General features: G+C 39.2%; 1 protein-coding gene across 2 annotated transcripts; it reads right to left on the bottom strand.

The window, feature by feature from the left end:
* Nucleotides 1-863: 863 nt before the first annotated feature.
* LOC124554006 (prostaglandin E synthase 3) lies at nucleotides 864-21,074 on the bottom strand. 2 transcript variants are annotated; one of them, XM_047128029.1, is made up of 4 exons: nucleotides 20,966-21,074; nucleotides 17,997-18,147; nucleotides 13,834-14,058; nucleotides 864-2,087 (listed from the first exon to the last, which is right to left on the bottom strand). In XM_047128029.1, the coding sequence occupies exons 1-4, from the start codon at nucleotides 20,980-20,982 to the stop codon at nucleotides 1,977-1,979; spliced, it is 504 nt and encodes a 167-aa protein (XP_046983985.1). In that variant the 5' UTR covers nucleotides 20,983-21,074; the 3' UTR covers nucleotides 864-1,976. The 2 variants fall into 2 exon arrangements, with proteins under 2 accessions (XP_046983985.1, XP_046983984.1); XM_047128028.1 differs by lacking the exon at nucleotides 20,966-21,074 and adding an exon at nucleotides 20,516-20,816.
* Nucleotides 21,075-22,981: the final 1,907 nt, after the last annotated feature.

Raw genomic sequence — 22,981 nt, 5'->3', positions numbered from 1 at the left:
CACAGGAAGGAGCAGACAAAAGGTATGGTGGGGAGGGGAGAAGCGGGTGGCCAGCTTGCCCCTGTGTGCATGCAGAACACCTGTTAACTGCACGCGTGCAAGTGCACCGCACACGTGCAGGATTCCTGCCTGCCCCTGTACTAAGCAGTGCCAGATGTGGGAGAAATTTATATTCTTGTTACACTAGCAGAGTTTCCTTCTCATGTGAAAGTAAAACAATAAATACAGTTTTAGTTCGTGGAGGCATATTCCATCTATGCAACTAATTGAAGAGAGTTTGTTGCCATAAGCATTTCACCTCTTATTTGGGAAGCATCTTTAGTGTTTACTTCCAACTCTTGTGGTCCTGGAGATGAATTGATTAGTGTCCATACTCCAGCTGGCTGACTTCTAGTGTGCTTTCACCCACATTTGTCACATCGCATATATCACTTGCACTTGCCATTTTGTGATCAACATACAAGTAAACAGTGCTGGAAATTGCCACTGAAGATGCTTCCCAAATAAGAAATAAAATGCGTATGACAACTGCCTTCCATTACACAGACAGAATATACTTCCACTAATTTAAAGCAACTAAGGAAAGACTGGAAACAGAAAAAATGTCGACAATAAATGCAATTTTAAATAAAACACTTCTGCCTTCTCCATAAGGCTGAGGGGGATAGTTAATCAAGAAGTTTTCTGCTTAACTTCACATTCCTTTTCTATAATCTTTGCAGCAATGTTAACTACCTTTAATTACATTTTTATTTCCCGAAACAGAATTAGTTTTGGGTCCAGGTAAAGGTAAGTGTGGTTTGGATGGGACTATCACTGGGAACTGAAAATTGACCGTGTGGGGAAACTGGTGTCACTTTAAGTCCAGTTAAGAAATTTATTTAACAACAATTACATTATTTCATTTCTTGAATAAGCAGGTTCTTAACGTTTACAATAAACAAACTGCAGTTCACCATCAAGGGTAATGAATGAGGAATTGTCACTGAAACTTTGGATGATTATGGCAAACGGCTGGCTCTCCTCCAAAATATTACATAATCCACAGCTCGATGCACAGTACATACGAAGACATTCCTGATCCACAGGAGACTGACAAAGCACAGCTAAGGAAAGACTTACATTGGCCAGCTTCTATACATATACAAAAATGAAAGAACATGGAATATAAAGAGAAACTAATCAAACAGGGTTATGCCACCGTCCCCACAGAAATCAAGTCCTGGAACATTTAACACAAACTGCAAACTGTAATTTTCTTCTTGCCACCAATCTAAACACAAAAAAGTAACACACTAGGAAGTACTTTTTATTTCAGTGCAGCCGGCAAGATTTTCAAATAAAAACATTTTGAGGCCTCAAAAAATCTACAGTTAAGTGCACAGTATGAATTTAAATTTATGGAATAAATCCTCTGCAGCAATTTCTAACACTTTCATCCAACCACTACAGTAAATTGGCATTAGAATGTCCACAGAAACTCTGTTGCTTTCCAAAATGAAAACACTGTTTTCCCCCATTTGCAAACCTTCATGCTGTAGTTGAACACAATGTTTTATTACAGTGTGCAAACAGAGGAAAGCAAGTCGAACAAGGAAAACTGCAGCCATCTGAGAGTTTTTGCTATTATCTACCAGCAAATTAACACAAAACATTAGATATAAATTCCAAATCCTAAAGCACTTTAAGAATGTGGTGTTACTGTTATCAATCAACGATGCATTCAGGTCTCTTAACAGTAAATGATTTTCAAGTTAGTTACTTATTGCAAGGAAAACATGTCTTCACTTCTGCATAACGCTGCATCTACCACTGATTAATGTTAAATGATCCCATTATCAGTCAAGAGGGGTGGGGCAGGTTGGTGTACAATACAACTCTGCACAAGAGTGAAACCCTCCCCCCTAGTTTGGTGGTTGCATCGGTGGCTCCCCTAAGTCCTGGTGACAGCCTGGACAAAACACATCTGTTTCACTTTATTCGAGGTCTGGAAGCTCTTCGTCGTCCGAGTCCGACTCAGCGTCGAGGTCGTCAAAGACGGGCTTCGAATCACCACCACCGCCCAGGCCTCCCATCTGTCGCATCATCTGGAACGTAATATTGCAATAAACTTAGTGCAATCAAGAGTCCATACACATAAAAATATATAACTTCCCATTTTAGTGCCTCCAATTCTGTTGGCAGAAGTTAGTTTGTTAATTAGTTACTTACACGGCAAAATTAGGAATTGTAAACAACCAGTCTTATCGTTTCCATTATCTAATACTTCTGGTACTTCTGATAAATCTGACATTTAGTGAGACCACTTTACCATTGAACTCTAGGAGCAAGTCACAGAAAAAAGCAAGGAAATAGTTCACCTAATTTACTTTGTACACAATTTTAAAAAGTTGTAAATTCATTTATTCTTGTACTCAGGGTGTATACATGGACAAGGAAAGAAAGACCAGATTTCCCGGTTAAAAATACACTTTCTCCCAGATGAAAACACACTTTTTACGTGATAAGTTACAGTATACTCTTCCTCAGCACTGTAAAAGTCATCAGTCCTATGGTTTTATATGCTGGAGTAGAATTTCCCGGCAATTTAAAAAACAAAACTTAGAGGGGGGGAAAACATGTTTTGAAAGACCTTTGATGTGCAGCAACACGTAAGTTGCATATTTTCGAATCACGAAGATATAAATTTGAATTCCACCAAACACCGTATATTACTTTCCGAAACGTGGAAATCTAAATTGCGATGCGCTTTTGTGAGACAGTCACAGCGCCTGTCACATGATCACCAGCTGATGGCAGCATAGGACACGTGATGTAGTGAGCCAATAGCAAGATCACTCTTAAATAGCGCGAATACACAAATAAGAAAAGTTGATTCAAAAATGGCTCCGAGCACTATGGGACTTAACATTTGACGTCATAAGTCCCCAAGACTTAAACCTAACCAACCTAAGGACATCACACACATCCATGCCCGAGGCAGGATTCGAACCTGCGACCCTAACAGCAGCGCGGTTCCGGACTGAAGCGCCTAGAATCACTCTACCACAACGGCCGGCTAAGAAAAGTTAATGGTTTAAATTAATATACACAGCATTCACATATAATATTGTGTCTCTAAGATTAATAACCTGGAAGAGAAGCTAAGCTTCCACATATAACGATCTTTCTTGCGCGTGTTACACTTGAAGATACATCACACAAATGTGCCAGTAAAACGACGAAAATGTCTGATCTGGGCTCTAAATTCTTCTAAATGGTCGTCCTCAAAGAGTTGATTTTTAAATGAGAGTCAAACGCTTTGTGATTAAAGGAATTCACTGTACATTCTCGCACATAGTTAATCTTGCGTAAAAGGAAATTGCTTTGAACATAATGCTTTTCAAACACCATTCGCAATATTTTCCCATGACCTGTTAGAAATAGGTTTGTTTCAGCAATTGCAAGAGCACCAAATAACAGGCATCACTGTACTTGCGCAGCTACGATGACGCAGGAAGCCCATATGTTCGTACGTGTAAAACATTAAAAGATCTTACGTATGGCACTAAAGAAACAAGACATCAGATGATACTTCAAGAGCGCCGGAATTTCGTAAACCATACTAAAACGCATAATTTGTCTTAAAATGCACATTCGTATATAAATTTTCTTGGAGTACCAGTACTGTATTACCTCATGTTTGGTTCTTTATTATGGCATAATGCCAATAGTGTGAGATTAAACACTTCGTTTCAAATAAATTGACTGCCTCAGCAGAAAAGATTAACTTTAAGCCAAATCTCTTTACCAAACCAGCAAAAATAACTTCATTGTTCTGTCAGAAAGGTGGAAATAAAATCTGAAACTAGTAACATATTTTAGCCTTCCGTAATTATGCGAGTGTATTTTAATTCATTTGATAGCTCCCGGCCACAAAAATCCGTTTTGTTAACATTTAACGTGAGAGCAATAAATGAAGAGGAAACAACAAAATCACTGAATGTAAACACAGGTCACATGGACACTCCCCACCTCAACTCAGACAGCTCTGTGCATCAGCCCCAGATTTACTATATTTCCGAGCAGAGGCAATATTAAGTGGTGGCGCCTAGCCACACTTCTGTAACCAGAAGCGGGAGAAAACCGACTCGACTGTGCATATTCAAGAGCCCGCCCGCAACAGCTCAAACGAATCTAATTTAAACAGTCGTCACGTCACACTCATCGGAGGCAGTTTGTTGTTATAAAGCATCGCATAGTCTTCCTAAAGCCTTTGACACACTATGCTGTTGGCAGATGCTTGTATGAGCACTTTTGTTGTATACGGTGCATTTCCTTTGCAACTTAAGTTTTATTTTAGTTTTCTTTTTTCTCGTTCATGTTTTGTTGCTGCAGTATTATTCTGCAGTAGCGGGATACAGTAATATCCTTTGTTAGAGTATTGGTTCTTACCAGTTAAAATCACAAAAATTTAACTGGAAACTAAAACAATGAAATTCCCGGAATTCTAAACAATTCCCAGGTTTTTCCCAGTTTTACAGAGTAAGAAATGGTTGTGGCCTTGTTCCACATACTGTGGTGCATACTTTACCAAATTTGTAAAAAGTAGTTACGCAAACAGACAATGCACAAATGACAAATTTGACAGTACTATTCTGCTGATGAACCTAAAGATTACAAAGGAACTATGCTGTCTGACAACTTCCTGAAAATGGTTTACACTATCTAAAAACTTTATGAATGACAATTAGTTCCAACTGGAATCTGAATTAAATTAACAGTTTTTATCATCATGAAGACAGAGGTGTCATGTCCAGGATAAAAATCCAACAAGAGCACTGAATCACTGGTGAGAAGATGTTTTGGATATAGTAGTGAAAATCATTCACCCCCATTTTTCCAGACTTCTCTTTGTTGATTAAGAAGTTGTTCCAATTGAACAGTCCTTTTTTTAAATTTTTGCACTACACATCACTAGCATTGTTGCATACAAGTGTGACATAGCATAGCATTCAAGTAACTCACTCTACATTCAAAATGAAGCACAGTTTGTACACTGTCCTTGCTGACTGGCTTTAAACACTCAACTATGAACAACAATGTTTAGAAGTAAACTTTGTATTTAACACTTCCTTTAGCACCTAATCTCCTGAATCTGTTTAACTAGGTCAAAGTAGTGTGATAGTAATTTCCATCTCGCTTGCAATTCAGAGACCCCATTCTCAAACTTCTGCAAATCATTTTCACACATACTTCATACTTTGTGTAAATCTACATTCCATATGCATCTTGCACAACAGATTTTATGGAACTAATCTGGCTGTGCATACTGCTGAACTTTAAGCACTTTCTCCATCCTTCATTTAGCCAAACAATTTACAAGCTTTTCTTTGTCATTGGAAGTTATTAGTGGAGAAGTTTTCTTTGGTTTAGGAAAGTGCTCTGTTTTTGTTATGGATTTTATTCAGAACAACAATAATCACTGAAACCATAATTCACAGGATCACCAGTTTCTTAAAATGTTTCCACAATGAAATATCAGCATCATTGGCATGAACATCGAAGACATTAACTAAAACATAGCACACATGCAAGTATTTAGGAGAATTTAGATTGCATACCCCATCTTCATATTTCAGCTTCACAAAGTAGGAAACATTTACTTGATTCCAAATTACTGCGACATGCACCAAGAGAGATGCTATTGGTAAGCATATATGAAAAAACAAAGTAATTTAGCTTTGTCTCCATTTTAACATGTCGTAATACCACAAACTTCACTGCTAATTATTATGGATATTAAATGAGTTGCAAATTCAAACAAATAGCAAACTAACAACTGTTCCTGACATGCTATCAATGAAAACAAATTATCATCGCTTTGTGCTATGTTATCTGTCTACCGATGTGCTGTGAAACAAGGATACGCACCTACCATGCAGTGCAATACACTGTCTTCTACAACTAGGATAGGGGTGTACACTTCTCCAGCCACCTGGCAAGCTACGAATTTCACAACTTGCAACATTTTTTAAAAAAATACTTGCAATGTGACTTAGTAGCTAAAATTTTTTACATTGTTTCTTTCGTTGTATTCTCCCTTCATAAAAAATTTCAGAGCAGGTTTCAACTTGTCAGAATGGACTGTTACCTTGCAAGAAGGAAATGCAAACCACCAACACTAATCACAAAATAGTATTTCACAAAGTACCATGAACTGCAAGTACCGTGTGATAAGAACTTTTTTAAATGTAATAGTGGCTTGACACTATTTCATCACGATTCGAGTGACAGCGATTACACAGAAGCCAAAAGTTTTGCCTTTCTAACTAAAAAATCTTAATATTTGTAGATTTTTAAGGAGCAAGCACAAGGCTTATGTTGAAGTGTCTTTCCCACTTCATTTACTTCCACTGTGTGTAGACTACCAGATGTTTGTCAAAAAGTGCACGATACCAGCTGACTTCCCCAAATAAAAGGATCTACCACAGTTATACTAAATTCAACCTCTCCATAACATTGACAAATTCAATAAAATCTGTTTTCTTCATTAAGTACATGTCCACACTGCACCAGTGATAAACCTACTGAGAGTCAACCACAATTGGAAACCTACTTTAGAAATTTTGCTGCATTCCATCTACAACTTACCAATCTTTTCTTAGTTAATATGCTTGAGCCACAAAAAAATGATCTTTATTAATCACTTAAAATCCTGATTTACCATTTTATTATTTTGCAAACAGAAATCCCAAACATACTAGGCCAACTTACGAACAGACTTCTTAAAACATAAAACTTTGCTTATATTCATTTCAAACCTAGGAAGTATGGCTGTAGAGAGCATCCAGCCCTCCATTTGTACTAAAAATGTGTTTTGGCTGAGGTGGTTGTCACTAGGTATTGTCTTCACTGTATGCAGCTTTGGATACTATAATCTGTTCATCATAAGACGAAACCTGATGTAAACACTGCACTATGTCTTCTTCCGTATTTGCTGGAACCTCATTGGATTTCAGTTTCACGTGGGACTGCAACCAAGCTGTCACGAGTACTGTAAAATATGATAAGGGTATGTATTGTGCTGCGTGTTACACGCATATCGGCTTGCGATAATACTGGACCATAGCTTTACCGGCACATGTAACTCAGCACTGGCTGGTCGGCTGATACAGCTGCAGTGATGTGGCAAGCTGCAGTTCACATAAAATGAGACAAGCAGAGGAACAATACAGCTTCAAACTTAATTTAATTTTTAAGCAGCATGAAATAATACATTGCAAATGTCCTACAATATGCCCCGTAGATGACTAGATGAAAACCGCAACATGTTTTTAGCTAATGTACTATTGTAACTAAAAACAAGAATGATAAATTCTTGACTTAACCACATGGTAATTTTTCTGCATAAGCTGTGCGTAACAAAGAGTATTCAAGGATTTCACCATACAGTTAAATACTGAAACCACTGAAGGTATTACTTACAGTCAGTCATCTGGTAATGTCTTAGCTCTTTCCTTATCCGAATTCGAGAAATACATTTCAACTCTGGAAGTGTCACCTGCTACATGGTTAACGAGCCTATCAACAACAGAATCCACAAAGCCAACCAGGTGCAGAATGTTTTCTTCTTTGTATGTTGAGCCGTTCTATATCCCACCAGCGTTTGGCAGTGACGTGTGAAAGAGCTGTGTATGTCAATTCCAGTACGCCTGGCACTTAACAGTTTCCTTACTTCTCAGGCCAAATCCCACACCTTGGCTCTATATCAGTTCTGTTGGGTTCATATTGTAACTGTACAGTAGCAAATGTAAAAATGCGGTATTTGTATGATGTGCTTGATGCTGTGAAAATAATTGTTTTTCATGTTTCTACAATACTTATCTACCTCTGTGTTATAAAACTATGAACATAGTCCAAATGAAGATTTGGTTTTCGTTTTTGACTTGAAAATGAAATTGTTACGTTTTCTTAATTTAAACAACTTTTATGAACACTTCCATAAAAGAGTTTGTATGTGAAATGGAAAAACGTATTTCGCGACCAATATGTAATTATAAACAAGACGACTTGTTTTATTCATAAAAAAATGAAGACTATTTTCATAATTACGTGATGTAGGTATTTCAAATTGAACAAGAAGAAAAAATGATACTGGGTAAATTTGAACAAAAGCACGAATAACCGCCTTACACTACTGACTGCGCTACACGTTCAAAGTTTATCAACTGCATTATATACAATGCTGGAAAAACTTCAAAACTGATTACCTTTGTAAATGTATGAAAAACATTAAGAACAGCCTATTTCTCGGCTCTTTTTAACAGTGTTCCATGCGCATGTTTCACTACATAACAGAAGGCAGCCTCAGCCATTTTCATACTGCCCATAAACACCGTGACAATGAGAGCACAACGCTGCAGAGGCTGAGACTGTACACAATTTTTGAAATAAAAACTATGTGGCTAAAGCGTGATTAAGAAAAATGTTGATGGCTGTTAATACATTAGAATGTCAAACTTTTATTTAACGTAGCTTAGTAATAAGATATCTACTGCATGAATAGGACCTACTTCCAAGAGCATAACACCACCAGTGTACATGTGCTACGGCTCCTGACCAATCATTGCGTCTGTTTACATCAGGTTTATTCTTATGATGAACACATTATAGACAATATGCTGCATGCTTTGATGCCCGAATCTCACAGCGAATTTGGTGGTTCCGAAAATCTAGAAGAATGTGAAGTTACTTCATGAGAAAGTGACAACAGTTGTCCTTGACATGTGCTTGTCAGTGGTACAAGATAAATACATACACCCCCTGCACTCCACCCAGCTGTTCCTATACTTACACAGGAAATAATTGTGAAATACATGGTTGAACTTCACACCTACACGGAAACCAAAAAATGCCTTCAAGTTTCAGGATATTTTAGTCAAAGTCCAATGCACGAGTATACTCTTGAATTTATTGTGATCTTCAAAGATGTGCAAGTCATTTAAGCTTTAAAGCTATATCCAAATGTCTATATATAATGTCATTCATTATAGGGTGTTTTTCGATGGGAGGGGAGTGGGGTGGAGGTGGGGAGAGCAATATGTTAATGGGTTAATGATTGTGGAACATTTAACACAGTAAATGGCATGCTGTACAGTACGGATAGGTAACTGGCGGCCCACAGGCTGGATCAACCTACAATTTGCTTCAATCCAGCCCACAAATTCAAAGATTACTCCCAATTGTTTGTCAACTAGAACAGCTTATCTCTATGCTGTATGTTGTTTTTCTATCCTTTCTCATATTAACATTAGAAAATGATTCTCACATTGTGGATGTTATAACACCAACTTTTGAAATCTAAGCTATTTAGTAATGAATTAGCTGTCAACAGTTGCTTTTATAGGTGTTCATTTTTCCATGATCATTTCAAGATGCCTGGCAACCCATCTCCAAAAGTTTACATTTGTGTGTTGTGAACACTGATGTAAGGCAAGGAGTACCATTCATACCAGCGTTTTGGCACATAATTGTAACATTGACACTATAGTTGTGACCAGGTGGCCTGCAAGCTTAAGCATGTGAATTAGGTCCATAGGTTACCAAAGGTTGTCCATGCCTGCTGTAGAGTATAACTGGCCACTTTTTATGTTATCTTATGACTGATAGATCAAAGTACAGAAACTTTTCTCACTTTCACAATACACAGAGCTCCTATATGCCTGAAAATCCCTATTCTAACATCCAATGCATGAACACACAGCTCCAATTTGAAGAAATGAATATTGAAGTTTTGCACTCTGTTATACCCCTCCCTGTATATTATGGAGCATATCAGCTTATAAAGTTTTATGCCTGTCACCATCAGCTCTGTATTTCAAATGTGAGTAGTGAGCATACATGCACTCAAAGCATTCGTTTGTTATCAGAATATGTAGGACACACTGATTCTGACTACTGAAGTTTCGACACTTAAAACTAACAACTATCATGAGAAACGTGAACACAGAAAGAAAAAATTAAATTCCCGATAGAGAACTGAAGGAAAGTGACATGAAATACTTCCACAATTCTATAAATAAGTTTACAGCTTCTGGTGAGTAATGCTTTTGCATTGCAGGGCACTTTCAAATTTGATATGTAATTTTTTTAACTGGAAAAAGGAATTTCTGGTAAAACACTATTTTGGATAATCCATGTATTCTAGTCCACATTAACCCAGAAAATGGGCTGCTTGCTGTAGTACAAAGCAATTTTCTGATTTTATTCAATAATTAAACTTATAAGAACTGTGCAACTAGAATGTAACAAAAATTGCTTCTAAATGCAATTTTTTTAATTGGCATTTAATACACACAACATGCAAAATTCAGAAATCGTGTTCAACATTTTAAGCATAGGAGAAACTTATTGCTACGTTTCTGGTTGTGGTATATCTTTAAGCAACGTTCCATACAAATGCTCACAAAATGGTTACTAAACTGCTGGTGCAAAAAGTTATGCGTGCAGACGTTTGGGTGAGAATGTAAAATCCAACTACCAATATTACAGAGCATAAAAGAGAGAGTCAATCGGAAAATAGTGACTTCCAATGTTGCAGACCAATGTGTGCAGCATAGAACTGCACTAAAAGAGTTCATTGCCCAAAGCTGGAGGGTTAGCCCCTCAACTGTTTCTGACAATTACACTTTACTGGCCGATATCCATAGAAACTTCCGACACTGACACCATAATTTATCAAATTACTCATTTATGGTAAATGCTGTACCCTGCTTGCACATCCTATCTATTTCAGTGTTCTCTCCCCACCTTCTTCTCCAGGGAGGTGTATAACAATATTTACAACTTCAGTGGTTTGGCATCTGTTAGATGAGAAAAGACTGCAGTCGTCCAAGCAATGTGCTTGGGATGATCCCAAATACTTTTTCATGGCTTTTCACGGCCAGAAGTGTGTAGTGATGAACACAATTATCCCATGAAAGTGGTGAAGTACACAGTAGCAACATGACAAATGACTTGAGACTGAGTTAAATTGTCTACACTGATCAGCAGGAAATGTGGATGTGTTTGGTAGACACTTGTCCAGTACCAACAAGTCCAGAACTAAGTCACAAATAATCCAGAGGTAGTTAGGAAACTGGTTCTGACATACCACCCAGTCATGGGAGATAGGGGAAATGAGGCTGCTAGTCAAATCACAATGAGCCTCTCCCACCTTATTGAAAAACTTTTCCGGCATATGTGTTAGCTACAAATATGCAGAATGCAATAAGGAAGTACAATGCTTGTGCATCAAAATTTATCAAGATAATCATGTTCCTCATGTGTGGACTATGAAGCTCCTTGTTTGGAAATTATCACAAAGAAAATTTTTATTTTCTGATCAAGTTTTCTTGAATAGGTGTTATGTTTTGAATAAAATGCAATTTTCATGCCTGTAAATCAAATTCAGTTATCCCATATCCATCAAATTAATGACTTCACAACAATACTACGAAATGTGTGCCCCGAATCTAAACAGTTTATGGGGTCAATGTCACAGAACCAGTTGACAAGCTGTATGTAGCTCAGTCCAAGATGACAATGGCAACATTAATAAGGAGTATAAAATTTACCAGAATGCTACAGATAAATTAAGTTTTCAAGGCACCTGGTGTGCCTGCATAGGGAAGTGTAAAATTAGTGTCTACATCTACATTTATCCTTGGGAAACCATCAGACAGTGTATTAGAGTTCTTCCAGTACCATTAAGTAAGCCTCCCCATCTCTCTTCCATATGCGCATGCACATGGGAAGAATGACCATTGGTCATCACAGCTCTAGTGTCTCAAATTTTATGGTTGTGTTCACTTCATGTATGTGGTATGAAGTAAAACGCTGCCCAGCTTCCCAAAGCATATTACCCAGAAATTTCAACACAGTACCTATACATAATGAACAACATTTACCTTCTACCATTTGCCATTGATTTTTAGCAACACACACACACACACACACACACACACACACACACCTGATGAATTCATCTTATGGGTGTCTTGTAAACCAACTGTTGTGGACGAATGATCTCCTTAAGATCATTCTTACTTATCTCTGCCTAGCACCCAGCTTTTCATATTGCATTTTATTATTTAGATATTATTTCCAGAGATGCATCAGCAATTTTGCACTAGATTTCTTCTACGTATGAGCAATATGTTTGTTTATATTTATGATGAACTGTAAGCCCCTGCACTATTTACCAATCCTCAGCAGTACTTCCAGCAGTTCATTACAGTCTTCTGACACTAGAACTGTCTTACAGACAACTGCATCATCTGTAGACAGCCTCATGGAGCTTCTGACAACTAAATCGCACAATTTGTAACAATTTTGACTTAAAAGAAAACTATTTAAAAATTTAGAGTTGATCAGCACAACGAGAATTATTAGGAAAAACAGGGAAGAAAGCAACAGGATCTTGAGTGACAAACTGTTACTAACCAATAAGGAATTTGAGGTGGGCAAACAATCTGGCCAGACAAATATACAACGTGGAGTCCAAAATTTTCGGGACTGGTGCTGCCATCTTGAACGTAGTAGTAGTAGTAGTAGTAGTAGGTCTTTGCACCGCTAGGTGGCAAGAGCTGCATATCCGACGAGTCAGTGTGTGGAGTGGCATTCAGCTGAGAGGACGTGTTGTGTGTCCACAGAGATTTCCGTAATACTGTTTGGTGTGTGGCAATTTTACGATGGATCCACAAACAGAACAGCACGTGTGTATCAAATCCCGTGCGAATCTCTGGGAAAGTTCTACGGAGACACATGCAATGATTCAACAAGTGTTTGGGGGACAGAGCATGAGCCGTATGCATGTGTGAGTGGCACACTGTTCAGGGCCGGCTGTCACACATCGTCAATGATGCTCACACTGGAAGGCCCGTAAGCTGCACGCCAGACATTGTTGCCCAACTTCAACAATCTGTTCGTGCAGATCAACGTTGAACCATTCAGGACCTTGTGGATGAAGTGGGTATTGATTATGGGACATGCCAACGATTGAAGAATTGGGCATACATCGTGTCGCCGCAAAATTTGTGCCAAGGATCTTGACTGCCGTCGTACCGCAACCTGATGATCTAACCTTCTTGACACAGGTTATCACCGGCAATGAGCTGAATTTATGGTTATGATCCAGATACAAAGCAACAATCATCCAAATGGAAGGGCCCTGGCTCTCCAAGACCCAAAAAAGCAAGACAAGTGAAGAGCACAATCGTTTTCTTTGATACCAAGGGAATTATGCACAAGGAATTCGTCCCACCCAACCAAACAGCAAATTCTGTGTACTATTGCGAGATTTTGCGACTGCAACGCGGCCCGAACTTTGGCATCAAGGGAACTGTGTGCTGAATCACGACAATGCACTGTTACGCGACCTTGCTCACCAGGACCTTTTCAGCAAAAAACATGACGGTTGTAACCCACCCACCATAAATGCCAGATTTGGCATCTTGCAGTGTTAAACACACTTAAAAAACAGGACTTCCAGAAAACATTTGACCAGTGGCAGAAGCTCTGGGGCTGGTGAGTACGTGCAGATGGAAACTACTTCAAGGGTGACTGACCATTAGTCCAAAGGTAATGTTTTTAACAGATGGCAGCAACAGTCCCGAAAAGTTTGTATAGCACCTTGTAGGGTAGTTCTATACTGGATTCCAAAGGAGAAAAGACGAAGATGACAACCATATGGAAAGTGGGTAGGCATTAGAGAACAGGTAGGAGCAACAGGGGACATGCTAACCCAGAGGAACATCTAGGGTCACTTATCTAGCAGTTTGTTATGGTGATAGTTGCAGCCAACTGACTTACCTCTTCCAGGTCCTCCGGCTGTCCCGTCTCGTCGTCACTGTCGTCCTCATCCTTCCACTTGTTGAAGTCCACCTTCAACCAGTGCCGCTTTTGCTTGTCAGAACAGAGATGAGGCCAATACCCCTGGGACGATTCTTTCTTCTTCAGTACAAGCTCAATATTGCGTGCTTTTACAGATGTTACAGACTTGTCGGGGTCCACTTCTTTATACAACGGAATTGTAACCTGTTAAGACAGTATTTTTGAATAAAAAGCACTGTACAATAACTTTGAAATTTTTACTTTTGTACTTTGCCTAACACTTGGTATCAAAGCTTCGTTCCTAGGCACTGCCGGACAAGACGCTTTTATAAAGCTGTGTTCCTGATGTGACTTACCAAACCAAAGTGCTGGCAGGTCAACAGACACACAAAATTCAAGCTTTCGCAACTAACAGTTGCTTCGTCAGGAAAGAGGGAAGGAGAGGGAAGAGGAAAGGATGTGGGTTTTAAGGGAGAGGGTAAGGAGTTATTCCAATCCCGGGTGAGGAAAGACTTACCTTACGGGGAAAAAAGGACAGGTATACACTCACTCTCTCTCTCTCGCACACACACACACACGCACACACACACACACACACACACACACACACACACACACACACACACACACACATCCATCTGCACAAAGACAGACACAAGCAGACACCAACCACTTTCTCGAACGCCTTGAATCCTCACCCAATCTGTTACCCCCGGAAACCATCCTTGTAACCATTGATGCCACTTCCTTATACACACATATTCCGCACGTCCAGGGCCTCGCTGCGATGGAGCACTTCCTTTCACGCCGATCACCTGCCACCCTACCTAAAACCTCTTTCCTCATGACCTTAGCCAGCTTCATCCTGACCAACAACTTCTTCACTTTTGAAGGCGAAACATACCAACAATTAAACGGAACAGCCATGGGTACCAGGATGGCCCCCTCGTACGCCAACCTATTCATGGATCACTTAGAGGAAGCCTTCTTGGTTACCCAGGCCTGCCAACCCAAAGTTTGGTACAGATTTATTGATGACATCTTCATGATCTGGACTCACAGTGAAGAAGAACTCCAGAATTTCCTCTCCAACCTCAACTCCTTTGGTTCCATCAGATTCACCTGATCCTACTCCAAATCCCACGCCACTTTCCTTGACGTTGACCTCCATCTGTCCAATGGCCAGCTTCACACGTCCGTCCACATCAAACCCACCAACAAGCGACAGTACCTCCATTATGACAGCTGCCACACATTCCACATCAAACGGTCCCTTCCCCACAGCCTAGGTCTTCGTGGCAAACGAATCTGCTCCAGTCCGGAATCCCTGAACCATTACATCAACAACCTGACAACAGCTTTCGCATTCCGCAATTACCCTCCCGACCTCGTACAGAAGCAAATAACCAGAGCCACTTCCTCATCCCCTCAAACCCAGAACCTCCCACAGAAGTGCCCCACTTGTGACAAGATACCTTCTGGGACTGGACAAGACTGAATGTGGCTCTCCAGCAGGGATACGACTTCCTCAAATCCTGCCCTGAAATGAGATCCATCCTTCATGAAATCCTCCCCACTCCACCAAGAGTGTCTTTCCGCCGTCCACCTAACCTTCGTAACCTGTAAGTGCATCCCTATGAAATCCCCAAACCACCTTCCCTACCCTCTGGCTCCTACCCTTGTAACCGCCCCCGATGTAAAACCTGTCCCACGCACCCTCCCACCACCACCTACTCCAGTCCTGTAACCTGGAAGGTGTACGCGATCAAAGGCAGAGCCACGTGTGAAAGCACCCATGTGATTTACCAACTGACCTGCCTACACTGTGAATCTCTATGTGGGAATCACCAGCAACAAACTGTCCATTTGCATGAATGGACACAGGCAGACAGTGTTTGTTGGTAATGAGGATCACCCTGTGGCTAAACATGCCTTTGTGCGCGGCCAACACATCTTGGCACAGTGTTACACCGTCCGGGTTATCTGGATACTTCCCACTAACACCAACCTATGCGAACTCCGGAGATGGGAACTTGCTCTTCAATATATCCTCTCTTCCCATTACCCACCAGGCCTCAATCTCCTCTAATTTCAAGTTGCCGCCACTCATACCTCACCTGTCATTCAACAACATCTGTGCCTCAGCACTTCCGCCTCGACTGACATCTCTGCCCAAACTCTTTGTCTTTAAATATGTCTGCGTGTGTGTGCGCGTGCGCGTATACCCGTCCTTTTTTCCCCCCTAAGGTTTCCGCTCCCGGGATTGGAATGACTCCTTACCCTCTCCCTTAAAACCCACATCCTTTCCTCTTTCCCTGTCCTTCCCTCTTTCCTGACGAAGCAACCGTTGTTTGCGAAAGCTAGAATTTTGTGTGTATGTTTGTGTATCTACCTGCCAGTGCATTCGCAAAATTCAATCAAATGGATAACACTGGTCCCACACATTATATACTTTATCAAACTATTGCTATTCATGCTCCATTTGCTATTTGGGTGGTGGAGGCAGGGCCAGAGTAGTTTCAAGTATGGCTGTGCCATCCATACCCTTACTTTTCTGCTCATATTTATGTATTTTTTCATTATTAATGTAAGATTCTGTTGGCAACTCTTCCATTTGTCATAACCAACTAGATGACACTTTACAGTAGCCAAAACTGAGTATCATGTTTATTTTTCCGAATGTGAATTTCCGAGATGTGAACTAAATTGCTGCAAAGCATATTTATCCAACACACACTTTCAATATAGTCAAGGCAAATGCACCCAGAGAAGGTAAACCGACAAGTTGAAATCTATAAGCCCACTTTTACGTTCCCAGAATTAACATTTACCTACTCTTTACAACATTTACAGCTCTCCTTTCATAATGTTAATTTGCACCCACTTTTACTTTAATATAATTTCAATTCCCTTTGATTTACACCTAATTTTCGTGGAGAAAAATGTCTTAACCAACACAAAATGATGCTGGCCTCAAATTAGTGTCTACAGACATTTATGCAATTAAATTTCTTGCCACTAGGGTACTCGGCTCAGCAAATCTGAATTGGTGAAAGTAGGAACAATTCATGCTTTGTTCACTGCTGCCGGAAAGGTTTACTTAGCACAGTGACTGGAGTCACTAGGTTCGAAGAAACAATTTGCAAACCATCACAAACTTTTTCCATCTTTGTCTACAGCACCTGCACAGCTGTGATGATTGTGACACCTTCGCAAACATACATTTCGTGTTTTATCTGGGAACTTTGAGCACTGGTAGACACCCTTGCTCTCTGTATGTTGTTCAGATGTTCCTTGAAGCATAGTACTCGCTTATTTGAAGCTTCAATCTACCACAAACTCTTATCCAAGAATTCTCCAAGATTAAGGATTCATGAGAAGCATATGTGAAGGAAGAAAGGATCTGGGATAAAGTGCTTTCGAACTTCAGCCAACAGGAATTCCACAGTAACATATAACCTGAAAATTCAACAAGCCTCGTGCAAATGCTCAACCAAGCAAATGGAACATATATGAAATAAATTCCATTCCTGATAACACATCTTGCAAATTTCAGTAAAATATATAAAATTGTCATAAGCAGAAGAACAAACAAATGTGGTGAGAGTATACAATATAATTAAATATAAAATAGAACTTTAATACACGAACAGTGGCAGAACAATGCCCTTCAGATTTTAGTCATCTTTCTTCCAAGAATGTAAAAAAGGGACAAAGACATTGTCTAACAAGGCACTGAAATACAGATTTTTTAAAATTGCATAAAACAGCTAAATCCTTAACATACAATAACTTACATTTTTTATGTTTCATACATTCCTTGCTTGTTCCTCCATCTAACATGCCAACCAACATTACCCACCCATAATCATTCTAATTTCACTATGCTGTCAACTACCTGCCAAGGTCCCATTGTTAAAACTTACATCTTTCACTTTATCCCTCTTCACTTTAATTTTCCGCGTGCATTAAAGTAATTTCCCCTTTTTGTCCGTCAATGGCACAAAACTAAAATAATAATCTGTATGCCAATTTCCCTAAATTGATCACTGTATTTCCAACCAACAATATAAAACTGTAGAACAGACCATTCAGTTAACACATTTACTTTCCTTGCCCAAAAGCTCAACAGGACCACTTACCTCGTGCAGCTTTCTTTCGGTACCACCAACACCCTTGAAGTACACCTTGTCAGTGTCGATATTGATCACAGGATCTTTGCAGTCCTCCAGGCACACAGTTAGGAAGACGACTCCGGGGCGTTGTGCCCACATAACTGGAGGCGGCACAGGTCTGTGACAAAGTTATTTCTAAAATCAGTTCTAATGCCTGCCATCCTGGATGACAAACTTCGGAAACAAAACTTGATTAATATGGTAATACTACAGCAAGTATATAAATGAACATTGGATGTGTGAAATAAAAGACTACTTTTTGATTAGCATTTTTGCTCTACAAGAAGCAAGCAAATAAGGTAAAAGTTTAATGCTGTGGCTTCGTTACTGGTTTTTCTGTGACCCTTCATGGAGGTATTTGATCCACATCATCTAAACCTTTGGGATGTGGCACACAAAGTCATTGTGCTCACACAGAAAGACCAGAACTAACAATATTTCCCTTGAGCCTATGTTAGCTTTCAGAAAGTAGGTTATGGTAACAGACTTATCTGTAGCATAGCCTCACGTCTACGTCCCATTCAAAGACAAGTTCGGTTGCAAGTATAGGAAGCTTCAGTTAATCCCGATTCCTATCCATACTCAAATCAGGCTATAATTACGCACTACATGTATTTTACTGAAAAGTAGACTACACCTCAATTTAAACAGAATTTTTTGAATTTTAGAAACCATTAAACTAATTAATCTTTGACGACAAATTTCTGGATAAACTAACACCTGTAGCCATAAAAATTTGATCTGCAATTGCCGATTCGAAACAAAAGATTCTCCAGGCAAACAGTATTTCATTCTGCTCATATAAGCATAGTCAGTAACAATAATAAAAAATCAACAATTCTGGATCAATGATCTTGCTGCATGAAGTGTGATAGTGCCCTAAACTGTTCATTGTGATGAGACTTCATCTGTAACACAGCTTAGGTCAGAGCTGGAGATGGCACTGAAGTGAGTAGTATAGCTGTTTACAGTTTAGGCTGAGGTTCAGAATTATTACAGGTCACAACTACATGGAAAAGCTCTGAAGGATATCCTTACTGCTAGCATGAAGCACTGCTCATTAACTATGAAACTTTATCATGCTTTGAGCAAATTCGGGACTAGTGCAGCAGGGGATACAACCCGTCGGCTTTGGACAATGACGTCACAAGTGGCCAATCGAGAAGCGATTCTTCTTAGTGTTGTAGCTCCCTTCAGTGGCTGATAAGTGTTTTTTTACTTTTTTAAAAAAAATCTCACGAGATAGAATAAACAGATCCACTTTATTAAGCAATCAGTAAAAAAACTAAACTGAAACATAACAGCAAAAGCGAAAACGGTAAACTGCTCTCTGGCGGCTTGTGACGTCCTTGTCCAAAGCCGACGGGTTGTATCCCTGCACTAGACCCACAAATTCTGTGTAGGGCATATCACTTATTTGACTAAATATTAAAAAAAATAAGCTGAATCCTCAATTTAATACACCATGAAAGTGCGCTGTAGTTACCACCAATATATTTCAACGAATTTCAAATATTACACTGCCATTATGTGATAATTTTCCCCCACTCAAAGCAACCCAGGTAAGTGCTGAAACTGGCAAATAATGGAATCACATGCATGTTGTCCCCTCCTTAGTACATGAGACATAGCACCTACACAGATAGCACAATGTATCTCGCCAATTCCAGCAAGTTTTAATAGTTTTGGGCCTGTGGCCACTTCCATAGTGTAATAACATTTTTAGCAGCTTAACTCGACAGTATAAAATGAATTCTGCTCAGACAAAGATTCGACATTCCTCTTTTCACAAATTGTTTCATTGATTTGCACAGTTACAATGAAAATTGAAAAGTGTAAGATACCCCAAAGGAAAATTTTCTGAACGCTTTACACTAATTCAATATATAAACCTTAATTCACAATGAACATGACCAGTATAAATGACCAATAATATGAATAATATTTAAATACACTACTTTTAGGTCACTAGTGAGTTAAAATTCACTGACGAAATTAGAGAAAAATTTTGCAATCACAGGGAACATTTCTAAACTGAACACAAGTAACTGTGCAGTAAATTTTCCGCCCTATACTACTACGCAGTAACCGACGATAAATTAAATGTAACCTGTAGCTGTTTGATTCATGGTTGAATTAAAACCAGTTAATGCTCTTGGTGTAGGTAATGTTACTGGTTAAGATCCACCCCCACCCACAAAATACTAACGGAATATCTGCTAGAACAGTGTAAACTAAACAGGACATTATGTAGAAACGGAACACGTGAATTTTCTGTAACTCACCTATGTAAACCTAACATTTTTTATTAAATCAAAAATGATCTTCGATTTAATTTTTTTTACATAAAACCAACCACTGAACCTGAAGCATGCCATGCTACAACAGAATCATTCACGCCAAACCAAAACCGCCATTACTGCAGACTCATTGTGTCGTTTGCACATGGCATGACTATTTACACCGTCAAGCCACATAATACTTACGAGCTATCTTGAACCATCGTGTGTGGTGCTAAAATTCAACCAGCCAAATTCCGTGCACTATACTTGCGATTAACCCGCGACAGAAAAATTGGGCAGAGACACCGGTTCAACACAAGTAAAACTCTATGAAAGAATTCGTATATTACTAAGTTATGTGTTTGACGTTAACCCTACACAAAGGTTAGCAATTCTGAGCGCTCTCAAATCTTGTGACAGTCACCGACACTCCAGAAAGTTCGCTAATCAATAAACACGAGATCTGCACTAAAACTGAAAACGCCAAGATGGCGCCTATTCAAGTTCAGGTGCGATGGGATACTGCGAGAGGGGCACAGAGGAACGAAACCGATTACACGCTATAGAACAGTACAGAAATACTAGGCAAATATTTTTGGCAATACATTCGGGCGTGCCAAGAACAGAAGAAACAATGTGCAATTTTCTACTCACGCTTCGTCTCCAGACATTTCAGCGTAGTTACAAAACAACGAGTAGGCAGAATTACAAAACAATCGAAGGTTCCTGCTGCGCAGATAGTACTGTTCTCGAAACCAGAGGGGGGAACTACACGCTGTTTATCTTTGCCTTCATAAGAAGACGCAGTTAAATAGGAAATTTTGGAAAGCGGCCATTTCTTATGCTATAAATTGATTCTTAAAATCGCACATTGTTTTTATTTTACAGAATTAAGTTTATACTTAATTTACAGAGCAAATATTGCTGCGTTCCTTAGAAACCATATCGATATACAAGTTCGATAGTTGGCTAGTAAGAGGGATTCCAGGAGTTCACTTTACCGTGTATATTCTCATAAATATGAAATCTTTATGATTTTCGTAAGATTTTATATTCATTAGCAGAATAAGAATAATTCTATCCAAAAGTAAGCGATACCTCTTTCGTTTTACAAACATTATGTGGATAACATGAGACCAGAACAAAATTCAGATGTGTAGGAAGCGAGCTCGGGGAAGTACCAAAATCCACGCCCTTCAATAGCAGTTCCTGTGTTCAAAGAGAATAATCTACAGATATTGCCGTAGAAATTGGCGCCACGTTTTCATTAATGACTGTCCCCTGTAAGGCCATTACTTTGTTGAACAGGTTTCGTATCTATTTATTTTAGACGATTTACGGAAGCAACACGCTTCCTTATAAACGAAATTTATGTTCCAGATACCTTTAAAAGAGAAGAATAGTAATATGATAATGGAAAATAATGAAGCAAATATTATTGCCAAAAAAAAAGAATATGAAGGTCAAGCATGCTGATACAACGTAGGCTCCGGCCCAACAAGCAACATTCACTGGACAAACCAGATGAAAATCCGACAGGAGTTTTGTCTTTCATATCCAATATATCCCTGGGCGCTTCTTGCGAACGTTTGATCAAAGCGTTAAGAGTATATTACTCGTTTTCAGGACTCTCACTCCTATTCCAATGCAAATGCACGTTATCAATCTAGAAAAAATACAGTCCCTTCAATTGATAGAAACGATTACTGTCAGTTGTTACGCAGAAAAATATTTTTCTCTGCATGTTGTCACTTATTTTATAAACTGTTCATGACATGGATTTATTTATAAATAACTTTTCTGCTACCTACCACCTCACACATCAAAAACGAAAAAATTGCCTTAGTATATATAGAAAAACGCATTTGAAAATGGGAATTATTTCCCAGAACGCATAATGTAAAACATATATAAAAACTACGACTGGTACCAGGAAAGCTATTTATAAACAAAACCATTGCTTTCACAGTCGCAGACTTTCACAAAAATTTTCTAATGGAACAAATCATTTGTTTATGACATATTGGGAGTGTCCAGTTTCTCTCTGGGCTTCAAGTATGTTCTGCTCAGTCATGTCTGGTTTTACTTTCCACAGTGATGCGCATAAGGTGTGGGGGTTATTGAGTGTGTTAGATATCTTATGCCTGAGCAGCACTACAAGGCAGTTGTAGGAAAAATAGTTACCAGTGTGAAGGGAAACTAAAGCAAGTAGAAAAATTTATCTTTTAAGTAGACTAGATAAATATCTCAGTCTACATTAGACGTACAGGGTGTCCCACTCGAACCTCCCTGATTTCATAGAACCAGGAAAAAACCCACAGTAGTTACGACAGTGAAAAATGCACCACACTGTAGAGCATCTCAAAGAATTTATTTATTTATTTATCATCAATACACCTCTACATGTCAACCGTTGGTAACACGAAGAAAATCGAGTCTATATTCAATTTCTTGCCAAGTTCTTTCCAAAATTTCCTCTGTTATTGTTGCAGTCGCATTAGTGATACGATGTCGCAACGTAGGAATATCATCCACTTTGGTCGCATGCACGTGGTCTTTTACGAATCCCGACATAAAGAAATCAAGTGGCGTAATGTCTGGTGAACATGGTGGCCAGGCAGTGGGTCCTCCGCATTCGATCCAACGATTGGGAAATTGCCTATCCAGGAA

Source organism: Schistocerca americana, chromosome 11, assembly GCF_021461395.2.
Source record: "Schistocerca americana isolate TAMUIC-IGC-003095 chromosome 11, iqSchAmer2.1, whole genome shotgun sequence".
Lineage (NCBI taxonomy): Eukaryota > Metazoa > Arthropoda > Insecta > Orthoptera > Acrididae > Schistocerca > Schistocerca americana.
The sequence above is the reverse complement of the archived record's forward strand: the minus strand, read 5'-3'. Positions and strand labels throughout refer to the sequence as shown.

Coding starts and splice junctions, on each gene's coding strand:
- LOC124554006 (XM_047128029.1), bottom strand. Junction 14,059..17,996: donor CCGAAAGAAAGCTGCACGAG/GTAAGTGGTCCT, acceptor CTGTCTTAACAG/GTTACAATTCCGTTGTATAA. Junction 2,088..13,833: donor AGCCGGAGGACCTGGAAGAG/GTAAGTCAGTTG, acceptor ATTACGTTCCAG/ATGATGCGACAGATGGGAGG.